This window comes from Dipodomys ordii, unplaced genomic scaffold (genome assembly GCF_000151885.1).
Source record: "Dipodomys ordii isolate 6190 unplaced genomic scaffold, Dord_2.0 Scaffold156, whole genome shotgun sequence".
Lineage (NCBI taxonomy): Eukaryota > Metazoa > Chordata > Mammalia > Rodentia > Heteromyidae > Dipodomys > Dipodomys ordii.
Window position 1 is genome coordinate 2757986 of NW_012267372.1, and position 11465 is coordinate 2769450.

The 11465-nt window shown below is 56.4% G+C and overlaps 2 protein-coding genes across 3 annotated transcripts in view; one reads left to right on the plus strand and one right to left on the minus strand.

Annotated features, from left to right (window-relative positions):
* The window catches only part of Egln2 (egl-9 family hypoxia-inducible factor 2), a 7284-nt gene extending 321 nt beyond the window's left edge, over positions 1 to 6963 (plus strand). The window contains exons 1-6 of one of the 2 annotated variants that reach the window (XM_013032714.1): positions 616 to 683; positions 800 to 1897; positions 4906 to 5025; positions 5380 to 5516; positions 5694 to 5761; positions 6371 to 6963. In XM_013032714.1, coding sequence (XP_012888168.1) covers positions 1037 to 1897; positions 4906 to 5025; positions 5380 to 5516; positions 5694 to 5761; positions 6371 to 6426 — 1242 coding nt within the window. In that variant the 5' untranslated portion in view covers positions 616 to 683; positions 800 to 1036 and the 3' untranslated portion in view covers positions 6427 to 6963. Of the gene's footprint in view, positions 1 to 615; positions 684 to 799; positions 1898 to 4905; positions 5026 to 5379; positions 5517 to 5693; positions 5762 to 6370 lie in introns of those variants that run through there. The other variant, XM_013032713.1, reaches the window with a different exon arrangement.
* Positions 6964 to 9042: 2079 nt separating this feature from the next.
* Positions 9043 to 11465, minus strand: part of LOC105998029 (cytochrome P450 2F5-like) — an 8150-nt gene continuing 5727 nt past the window's right edge. The window contains 4 exon segments of the mRNA XM_013032624.1: positions 9043 to 9223; positions 10359 to 10428; positions 10431 to 10512; positions 11038 to 11201. Coding sequence (XP_012888078.1) covers positions 9043 to 9223; positions 10359 to 10428; positions 10431 to 10512; positions 11038 to 11201 — 497 coding nt within the window.

Below are 11465 nucleotides of genomic sequence, written 5' to 3' on the forward strand. Positions count from 1 at the left end.
GCTGCGCGCCCCGAGGCCCGGGGGGCAGGGGGGCAGGCGGGGAGCACGGGGCCTCCTCCGGGTCCCCGGAGTACGCGGACCCCCCTGGGTTGCCGTAGGCCCCTCCTCCCCGCTTCCCTTCCGTGTGTCCGTCCTCTCAGGACCTCCCTTCCGTCTGGGTGTGAGTCCAGCCCCCCCCTCCAGCAGGCTTCCTCCGGTTGGGCACAGGTCGAACCCCCCCCCCTCCACCTGGCCTGTCTGTCCGTGTCAGGCCCAGCCCTCCCAGCTTCCCTCGGGTGTTTTGTTTTTGTTTTCCTCTCTGCCTTCTCCCCCCCACCCCCAACCCCGATCTCTTTGTCTCTCAACTTCCCAGTTTCCTCTATGTGTGCCTGCTCCTCTCCACCTACGACGACTTCCCCTAGATTCCCTCATTTCCTCTTTCTGTAGACCCCCCCCTTCCATTTCTCCTTCTTGAGCCTCCCCTCCCCGACAGATCCCGCCTCCTGCCCACCCCTCCAACCACTCCTTTTCTGCCCCAGATCCCTCCTCCTCTCTGGGATCTGGATCTTATTTCCCCGCCTCCCTTCTCTGCCGTCCTCTCTTTGGGCCATCCCATCTCTTCCCCTTCACTGTCCTGTCACAGGTGTGCGATTCCTCCCAGGCCCTGCCCCACATTCTCAGACTGACCCTGCACTTGAACTCAGGTACCCGGGGTTTGAAATCACTAATGTCCCCAGTCATCTCTCTCTACTGTCTATACCATCTCCTACCTGTTTGTCCATAGCTCCTCTTATGTCCCTTTTTCTCTCTCTCCCTCCAGCAACCCCAGCCGGTCCCTTCTCACATCCTTAGGGACACCAGTGGACTTGGGGGCCAGCAAGCATCCCCAGAGCACCAAAAGGAGCTCCTGCTGCCGGCCCTGCCTTACCCTGCCCCACGCCAGGTCCAGCGGCCCCCGGCTGCAGCAAGTAGAGGAGGAGGAGGAGGTGGTGGAGGAGGGTGGCATCATGGGCCGGGGCCGTACCCTCCATGCCCGGGGGATGAAGACACTGCAGCCATGGACAGCCCGTGCCAGCCACAGTCCCTGAGTCAGGCTCTCCCTCAGTTGCCAGGGTCTGTGTCAGAGCCCTTAGAGCCTAGCCGAGCCAGGATGGGGGTGGAAAGTTACCTGCCCTGTCCCCTGCTACCTTCCTACCACCAAAAGGGAGCAGCTGGTGAGGTCTCGGCTGGCAGTGGGACCTCCAGAGCCACAGCCACCGTTACCACTGCCAGCCCCCTGCGGGAAGGCTTCGGTAGTCAGGATGGCGGTGAGCTGTGGCCGCTGCAGAGTGAAGGTGCAGCGGCCCTGGTCACTAAGGAGTGCCAGCGACTGGCTGCCCAGGGTGCCCGGCCTGAGGCCCCTAAACGGAAGTGGGCTGAGGATGGCGGGGATGCACCTTCACCTGCCAAGAGGCCCTGGGCCAGGCAAGAGGACCAGGAGGCAAAGGAAGAGGGTGATGTAGGCTGTGGCAGTGGCCCCAGCACTACCAGCAACAGCACTGGCAGCGTCGGTGAGGCGAGTGCCCGGCTGAGGGAGGAGACTCTACCCTGCGCTCCTGAGCGCTTGGCCCTGGACTACATTGTGCCTTGCATGCGGTACTATGGTATCTGCGTCAAGGACAACTTCTTGGGGGCAGCACTGGGGGGCCGGGTGCTGGCCGAGGTGGAGGCGCTGAAGTGGGGTGGGCGCCTGCGCGATGGGCAGCTGGTGAGCCAGCGGGCCATCTCACCGCGCAGCATTCGCGGGGACCAGATTGTCTGGGTGGAAGGCCACGAGCCAGGCTGCCGGAGCATCGGTGCCCTCATGGCCCACGTGGACGCTGTAATCCGCCACTGTGCTGGGCGGCTGGGCAACTACGTCATCAATGGGCGCACCAAGGTAAGGCTGGGTGGGAGGCTTTCACGGAGGGCCTGGGGAGCCCTTTGATTTCTTTAGTAGTCCTGGCGTGGGTGGATCGGAGGCAGGCTTCTGGGGTTCGGTTTTAGTCAGTTCCAGTGGGAACTGTGGGATCGCTGGCTTCCCTCTGGGCCTTGCTTTATGCACCTGTAAGCCGGAGGTTTAGCCTGGGGCACAGTGTTCTGAACCTTGCAGGAATCCTTTGGAAAGCCTGATTAGAGCTGGTGACACACACAGCCTCGCACCTGTGCACTGGCTGTGGCTGGTTCTTGACCCCAGGTGTCTGCACACAGCCCCTGGATAGAGGATAGTCTGTGGGGTAGTGTTTCTTCCTCTGTCCCCTGCCCCTCTCCTTTTGCCCTGTCCTCTGATCTGTTCCTGTCTGCTGGCCTCTCTTGTCCATCCTACCTCTCAGGTAGAAGACCCAGAAGGCCAAGGAGAGGGAGTTAGGGTGAGCTGGGAGAGGACGGGGGTGCTGCCTGCCATCTGAGCACTTGCCCCTGGCTACTTTGTGCTCTTGGGCCAACTGTGGCATTTGCCTCTGGGACAGCCTCTGGGGGTGACATTGTGTGTGTGCATTCGGTTCAGGCAGAGCTGTCCTAGACTGTCACTTCTTCCTCGTTCTCGCCCCCCTTTCCCCTTGTCTCTTCTTGGTCCCTTTTTCTTGTAGAATAGTAGTTTTTTTTTTTTTTATGGAGTTAGGGCCTTTTTAGGAAAACTGTTCATTGAGTTGGACTTCATAGACAATTGTCAAAGCTTCATGGGCCTCCAGCTACCATCCAGGGGCCATAACCAGGTGCTGGTGGCTCTCACCTGTAATCCTGGCTACTCACAAGGCTGAGAACTGAGGATCACAGTTCAGGGCCAGCTGGGACAGGAAAGTCTGTGAGTCTTACTCCAATTAACCACCAAAAAAGCTGAAAGTGGAGTTGTGGCTCCAGCTGTGTAGTGCTAGTCTATGCCTGTGAGGGTCCTGGCCTCCAGTCTCAGGCTTGTTGTTGGACAGGTGTGGGGGGCAGGAGTGCCCATTTCTCAGCCCCAGCGATGCCAGGCTGACAGCCCTGGCTGTGCTCTGCTCCACAAGCAGGTGTGTTCCCGGTGTGTCCTCCCTTGTCGCTCAGGTCCCATCTTAGATTGTGTCTTTGTGGCTTTCCTCTCAGGCTGGAGCCTGCTCAGAGACCAGCCTCCCCACCCCCAAGTCAGGCCTGTGTCCTCCCCACCCAGCTGGACCTCATCCCCCGCCCCTCTCCTGTTACTTGATAGCCAGCACCCACCCCTTCCCTTGGGCATGGCTCCTGTGCTGGCAAAGTCAGTGTGGCTCTCCTGGCTCAGCAGCTGTACCCCAGGGTCAGCTCCCCCCCGCCCCCCCATCCCTAAGGAGGAAGTGGGGAAACCAGAACTGCTGAGTGCCCAGGGTGGGAGGCCCTGAGCCTCCCTCACACACATAATTAGACAGCGGGGTGAAGTCCACCCCGCTGTGTGTGTGTGTGTGTGTGTGTGTGTGTGTGTGTGTGTGTGTACTCTTGGCACCTTGTCCCTAATAGTATAACTCTTCAGTGTCTTTGCTGATCCCACCTGCCCACTCTGAGCCGTTTCTGGGCTGTGGCTGAGGTTTTTGCTTGGGGGTGGGGTGCTGTCAGCAGGCAGAAAGTGTACTGGGCACTGGGCAGGGGAGCTTGACCCCAGGGGCTTCCCTAGGGATATTTTTCAGACTAGCCTAATGTTGAGAGCTGTGGAGTACTTAAGGTGGCACGTGACCTGAGTGGCAAGGAGACCGGGGGAAGGGACCACTGGTGGAGTTCAGGCCTGGGGTGGGGATGAAGTAGATACCATGACTGAGCACAGGGAAGGCCGTAGCATGTGAGGCTGGGGATGCTGGGGTGCAATGTAGGGAAAGATTCTAGGTGGAAGAGTCCAGTACTACCCTCAGACTGCATTCCCAGGTGGGGGGGCCTTGCCATCTCATCAGTGACTCAATGATCCCAGCAACTAGGCTGAGGCCCCACCTGGGGTGGAAGGGGGTGGGGGGCTTCTCAGGACCACTTTTGTCTTTAGGGAGCTAAGCTGTGCAAGGTGGGCTCTCCCTCCTGATTCTCGTGGTCAGGCCCAGGGCTTGCTTTCTCTGGGGGCTTCTCCCTGTATCCTGGGGCAGGCAGAGAGCAGGTTGGGCTCTCTACTGCCTTAGGTAGTGGAGTAGATGCCCACAGCTAAGCCTGAGAGTGAACCCTAGGACTCTCCTTCACACCCCGGCCACCTTCCTCTTAGCTCCTGGGTGAGTGGGGTCAGGAGAGTGCAGGAACTCTAGCCAGATGGATGCATGCAGCAGCCCACACTGGGAGGCTAGACTGTTAGGTGTGCGGTGATCTGGAACCTTCTCTGTGCTCTCAGGGCTGAATGCTCCTGCTGAAATAAGGTACCCTAAGGTTGCTTTACAGCTGGGGTAGGTGAGGCGGGTTGAAGCGAGATGCCCAGCATCACGCAGAGTGTTTGGAGTGGGAGCTTGAGGATGAGACCGATGTGTGTGGATGTGTATTAGCCAGGTTCTTGTAGGCAAGGGCACAGGTTCTCCACATCGCAGCACCTTAGAACTTACCTGGGGGTCCTTTAAGGAAAGAACTCAGGGCCCACCTTAAGTCAAGCCTGGCAGCCTCTGTGGTGAGGCTGGCCTCCTCAATGCAAAGCTGCCTAGGAGACTCCACTCTGCGGCAGCCAAGGGTGAGGGCTCAGGCCAGGTGCCTGTCCACCTGGAAAAACTGAAGTTGGGTTTTGCTTCACTGAGGTGTAGGATGAGGAAAATTTAAAAACAAAAACCAAACGGTTACTCATTGAGCCCCTCTGTGTCCTGGGTGGCTGTGGAAACTTCTGATGAACCTGGGTGGGGGTAGAGTCTTGGTTGGAATTGGGCCCCAGATGAGGAAGGACTCCTGGAAGAGGAGGGGGCGGGAAGGTCCCGGCCTGGCCTCAGCACACCACTTCCCTGTCTCCGCCAGGCTATGGTGGCCTGTTACCCAGGCAACGGGCTGGGGTACGTGAGGCACGTTGACAATCCCCACGGCGACGGGCGCTGCGTCACCTGCATCTATTACCTGAATCAGAACTGGGATGTCAAGGTAGAGGGGGGTGGCGGGCGTCCTTTCCATTCCAGCCTGCATGGGACAGCGCAGGCTCTTCCTGGAGAATGGCACCTCCTTTCCAGCCCACTGCGGGGGGACCTCCCCGCTTTCCGGGAATGGTGCTGCTGGCCCAGCCCCACCCGGCTGCCTTGTACATTCTCCCCCTTTTCCTGTCTTTAGTAGCTTCCTGCCCATTGCCATGGCGATGGGGACTCTGGGCTGTCATTCATTCTAAGAGCCCAGGCGGGGGGCGGGGTAGGGGAGGCACTCCCCCTAGTGGGCGTGCAGGCACAGTGCATGGCAGAGGCGCTGGGCAGGCTCAGCTAGCCGCTGCCTCTGGCCTGCCTGCAGGTGCACGGTGGCCTGCTGCAGATCTTCCCCGAAGGCCGGCCTGTGGTAGCCAACATCGAGCCGCTCTTTGACCGGTTGCTCATTTTTTGGTCTGACCGACGGAACCCCCACGAGGTGAAGCCAGCCTACGCCACCAGGTATGACCTGTGTTTCTAGGAACATGCACGCATCTCAGAACCCTGGAGAGGAGAGTGGGCTGAGATGCTGAGCCAAGGTCTGGGGGAACACAGCCAAATGCCCTAAAATGACTTGATTGCCCTTGTGTGGTGTCGGGAATGCAGAACGCTGATTGCACCTATGATTTCTGTTCACAGGTACGCCATCACTGTCTGGTATTTTGATGCCAAGGAGCGGGCAGCAGCCAAAGACAAGTATCAGCTAGGTACCTGCTTCCCCAACCCTCTTTGCAGTTGTCTAGCTCCCCAAACTCCCTGTGCCTATACCCTGCAGGCCTCTGCATGTGTACCCAGGGTCTTGCACACTCTACAGAAGTACTCTACCACTTGAGCTATATGCCCTTTCTCAGTCTTCCCTCTCCCTTATGGTACTGGGGTGTGAACTCTGGGCCTCCTACGTTGTAGGCAGGCATTCTGTCACTTAGGGTCTCTTGTCCAGGGCTGGCCTTGGGCTTGAGTTCTCCTACCTGTGCTTCATAGTGGGTGGGATTATAGGCGTGAGCCACCCTGTGCATGATGTATGTGTTGAAATGGAGGTCTTGTTAACCATTTGCTTGAGCTGGTCTCCAGGTACAATCCTCCTGCTCTCTGCCTCCCAAGTAACTGGTATTATAGGCAAGCAGCACCATGTTCAATCTTACTTAGCCTCTTCCTTGAGTCTTGACTCCATGTAGTTCTTTCTCATCTCCCCCCTACCCCCCACAGCCAGCCCAGTTTCCTTTTGTCCCCATCAACAGCTTCATTTCTTGTCCCTTGGCCTCTTTGCGCCATTTCTAGTGACTCATGGTCTCCTGTCCCCTCCTCTCCCCGCTCAGCATCAGGACAGAAAGGTGTTCAAGTACCTGTTTCACAGCCGGCTACCCCTACTTAGTGGTCAGCCCTAGCGCTGCCTGGACGGACAGCTCGCCTGCCTGCCCAACTTCAGGAGAGCCTCGGGCCTGGCGGCAGCCCACCAAGCCTCAGTGCCCTCTACTCCCCTGCCACCGCTGCTGCTTCTGGCTTGCCTCTGTCCTTCCTGGCGTGGAGGACTGCATGGCCGAGGACCAAGGAGGATGAGCCTGTGGCTGCCCCAGGTGGGGGCAGGGCGGGGGCAGTTGTTGGGGTGAAGCAGAGGGTCTGTGTGTCCTGCCCGGTCTGGCCGTTTCTCCGCTGGGTGTGGAGAGGCAGGAGGCGCGATTTGGGGTTGAGGTGAGTCACAGCCTCTTGCTGGTGAGGGTTTGTTGGGGGGGACCTTCTCCAGTCTCCCCACTCCCCCAGCCTGGAATGTGAAGTGACTCCCCAACCCCCCCCCCCGCCATGGCACCGTTCGGACTGGGCTGCCACCTGCTCGGGCAGGGCGACGGTGCCAGCAGGAGCATGGGTTTGAAAGTCCTGCCAGCCAAGAAATAAAGTTTACCTCAGAACTGCACGTGTGACTCCCTCCATGAGTACAGGACTTCATTGACAAAAAGGGGCAGGAGGTCGGAGGGCCCGGGAGGCTGGGCAGGTGGAGCCTTGCCCCAGGCGCTGTCAGCCGAAGCTGGAATTGCATTGTGGGGTGAGGTGAATGGAAGCACTGTAGGATGGCCGGAAGGAAGAGGAAGCTCTGAGCACCTATCTCTCTGGGGATATGGGTGCAAGGTGAGTACCACTGTGCCCCGGGGCTACCCACACCCAGGGCAAAAATGCTGGAGGGCCTTATCTGGGACTTTCCAGATTGGTGGGCCTAAAATGGAAGTGGTTGATTCTGGGACTGGGCAGGATGCTGGTGGGCAGACAGGGGAGGAGGAGGAAGCGAGTGCTGTGTTCAGTGAGGGTGCCATCCAAGACTTAGTTTTGCAATGCTAGGGTCAGCTTTGCACAGCACCACTGAGCACCGTCCTCAGATTATACAGCCCAGACTGGCCTCAAATTCTCATCCTCCCATCTCGGCCTCCAGAACTGGGATTATAGGTGAGGGCCACCACTACTGGCGCAAGACCTTTCCCAAATCCAGGCCCTTGTGTGGGCTGTACAGGTGTGTACTGTGCTGCATCCCTCAGACCCCATAACCTGGGGCTTGAATTCAGGACCTGGGTGCTGTTCCTGAGCTCTTTTGCTCAATGCTAGTCTTCTATAACGTGAGCCACAACTACATTTGTGGTTTTTCTAGAGGCTAAGTGGAGATAGGAGTTTCATGGACTTTCATGCCTGGGCTGGCTTTGAACTGTGATCCTTAGATCTCAGCCTCCTGGGTAGCTAGGATTACAGGTGTGAGCCACTAGCACTCAGCCCCATGACTTTTTTTTTTTTGGTCGGTTGTGGGGCTTGAACTCTGGGCCTAGGCACTGTCCCTCAGCTCTTCAGCTCAAGGCTAGCACTCTACCACTTGAGCCACAGCACAACTTCTGGCTTTTTTTTTTGCTTATGGGTGCTGAGGAATCGAACCCAGGGCCTCAAGCATGCAAGGCAAGCGCTTTACCACTGAGCCACCTTCCCAGCCCCTCCCCATGACTTTTAAAGAGGCAGTGGGAGATGTTAGGCTGTGGAAGATATTTTCTGTTTCTGGGATTGCTAGATCACATCAGTCTTACTGTTGGAGCTCCAGTCCCCAGTTGGGCACAGAACCCCAAAATCCTAGCTTGTCATCAGCATGCACAGCTGCCAGCTCTGGGCACTTGGGGTTGAGTAAGGAGCCACTGCACCAGCTGGTGCCACCTGAGAACATTGTGATTCACATTCTGGGCCCCTCCTACAGCGCAATGGCATCTGCTGGGCACAGGTGTGGGGACTCGACGCTTTTGAAAGCTTTGAAAGGTGCGGTGGTGCAGGCAAGAGCCAGAGGAGGGAGGGGGAGTCTCACATCTGGGTTGATGCTTGTAGGTTGTTGCTCAGGATCATGAGCCACAAGTTGCTTGGGGGGGGGGGGGGGGGGAAGCAACTGAGATAAGTCCATGTGGGTGTGTTCATCCTGAGTCTTGAACTTAGGACCCTGTTTGTAAGATTTTTTTTTTGATCAAGGCTGGTGCTTTCCATTTGTGTCACACTTTTACTAATGACTTTTTGGTATTTCATTGGAGATAAGACTCATGGACTTTCCTACCTGGGCTGCCTTTAAAACCTGATCCTCAGATCTCAGCCTTCTGAGTATCTGGTTCATTTTCTTAATGACAGTTACTGACCATTGACAGGCAACACACGTGTCATTTTGTTTTTCTGTTCTCCATCTTTAATTCGGCCAAGACAGGTTAGAACCTATTAGAAAGATAAATTGATTGGAAATGATACGGAAATTCCAGGAAAGAGTAACAGAACACATCGTGCAGGTCCAGGGCACAGGAGACGCATTTCCATCCCCCGGTATTTCTGAACCCAGTGGATAAATGTACAGGATAAATTGAACAGGACAAATATAGGATGATGGGAAGGGTACATGACAACCAGACAGGAAGGGACAGTGGAGGAGGATGGAACATTCCCTAGACACCTGCCACCAAGCTCCCAGGCCAGGCTTCCAGGTGTGGGGGTGTCAGCACGGGAGCACCTGCAACTTGAAAGGCCTGGGCACTTTGCCCAGCCCAGAGCTGAGTGGGGTCAGGTCGATGTCCTCGGGCGCCCCCAGCGGCTGCAAGGTGAAACGCTGCAGGATGGCAGTGAAGTAGAGGAAGCATTGCATTCTGGCCATTGACTCCCCTGGCACAGCCTGCATCCTGCAGGGGGGCAGAGGGGAGGGCCAGGAGGAGTTAAAGTGACTCAAGGGGGTTGAGAGACTGCAGCTTGCCCCCCAAAACTCTCAGGGAAAATCCTGAGGTAGAAAGATGCTTGGAGAAAATGGAGCAAATGCAAATTCAAACAGCTGTCCCAGGTTCAAATATTGGTAGTGTCAGAGCTAACTTTTGTGTTCTTGGAAAAGGCACAATTTCTGGGCTGTGTGTGTGTGTGTGTGTGTGTGTGTGTGCGTGTGCTGGGACTAGGGCTTGAACTCAGCTCCAGAGTGTAGTCAAGGCTGGCTCTCTACTACTTGAACAACAGCTCTTCCTCTAGCTTTTCTGATGGCTAATTACAGTTAAGAGCCTGATGGACTTTCCTGTCCTAGCTGGCTTCAAACCACAATCCTCCAGATCTCAGCCTCCAAAGTACAAGTGTGAGCCACTAGGACCTAACTTATCTGCATTTTATGGGTGTGGGAGTTGAGGCTCAGAGAAGGGAAGTAACAAATCCAAGGGCTACACAGGACAGAAGTGAGGTGCAAACCCTCTGGGTGACCAGCTGTGAGCCTAGCTCTTAGTCACTTCCCTGGTAATCCCTCGCAAGCAGCAACTGGCACACACTAGTCAATATGGTCATTTATGATTTTTCTTCATACAAAGTAAATGGGAATTTTCCCGCTAAAGGCAGAATTGAACCAAAACAAAGCACCAAAGCTGGCAGTACTTCAATTGCGCCACCTAGTGGCAGAGATTTTAAGTTACTTTAGAGTTAGAGAGTTATCTTACCTGCATTCAAGGATAAATAAGCATGGGGTGGGATGGAAAAGCAAGGGAGATACCGAGTTAAATTAGAACTAGGGCTGTAGTTACTCAGCAAAATGAGATCTGAGGATCCTGTTTCAAAGGCAGCCAATGCAGGAAACTGCATGAAATGCTCATCTCCAATTAACCAGCAAAAAGCTGAAAGTGGAGCTATGACTCAAATGCTAAAGTGCCAGCTTTGAGGGAAAAACCCAGTGAGAACACAAGTCCTTGAGTTCAAACCACAGTTACTGGCACAAATACTACCACTACCATACCACCACCACCACCAACAACAACAAAGAAGCAAAACCCTAAGGCTTGGAAGACTGACTCATGTGTCTCACCAGCTAAGAAGGGCATGAAGGCTGGACTCTTCTTGAAGGACTGATTGGCATCTAGGTTTGCTTAGGATTGAACTCGAGGGGTGTCTTGAACTGGCTGGGGTCATAGTGCACGGTGTTAAGGAGGGTGATGATGTCTGTGTCCTGTACAGACCAGAAGGGGTCAGTGTTGTGCAAGCTGACATTTCCACTTTACAGACCTGGAATTCCTGGGGAGTTGTAAAGGAGGTGAGGGTAGGGCACTGGACTCCATCTTCATCTGGGGTTCCCAGTGATGCTGGTGTGTGTGGTGGTGTCTGAGGAAGGAATGGGGCCTTCACCCCTCTGCCTTGTGTAAGCAGCTGTTCGATTCCTGGGAAGGGGAGAATTGAGGATAGAGTTTTGGGCCACTAGGATTAAGTCCCAAACCCTGTGGATTGGAAAGATGAGCTCCAAGAAGGAGGTCTAGGGCAGGAAAGGGGTGTGCGATTAAGGACAGGCCCCAGTGCACTCGGGTGTGAGATGGGGTCCTGGGAAGAGGCTGCAGTTGTAGATTTAAGGCTCTCAGAGCTGCAATGCTAGGGCTTGGGATGCTTCCTTGCTAAGGCCTTAGGGCACTGGTGGCCATGTCCTAGGGAGCCCACGGCCAGCTGTAAGCGCGGGACGTCGTGGGCCAGGTGCCTAGCACACCTTGGGTATCAGGAAGCCGCGGAAGGCCGTGTCCTTGATGACGCGGTGCGGCAGGTTCATGGGGATGACGTCAGCGAAGCACCGCCCCTCGTGGATCACGGCGTCGGCGTAGGGCGTGGCCGCGCGGTCCTCCAGCGTGGGCTGTCGCGAGCGTCGATCTCTTCCTGCACGCGGGCTGGAGGCAGAGGAGGGAAGGCGGGGAGGGGCTGGGTGGGGCTCTGGGGGTGGGACTTCCGGCTGCTGCTGGGATGCTGGGCGGGGCTTCCAGGACCTGGCTGGTTGGCTGATGGGTACCGTGGTTGGGTGGAACATGCATGCGCATGCGCTGGGGGGGGGCAGGAAAGAAACTTGGGGATCCACCCAGAGGCTGGGCTTAGGAAGGGGGTGGGTCACAGACAGGGCTTTGTGGATGGGTAATACACGGAGGG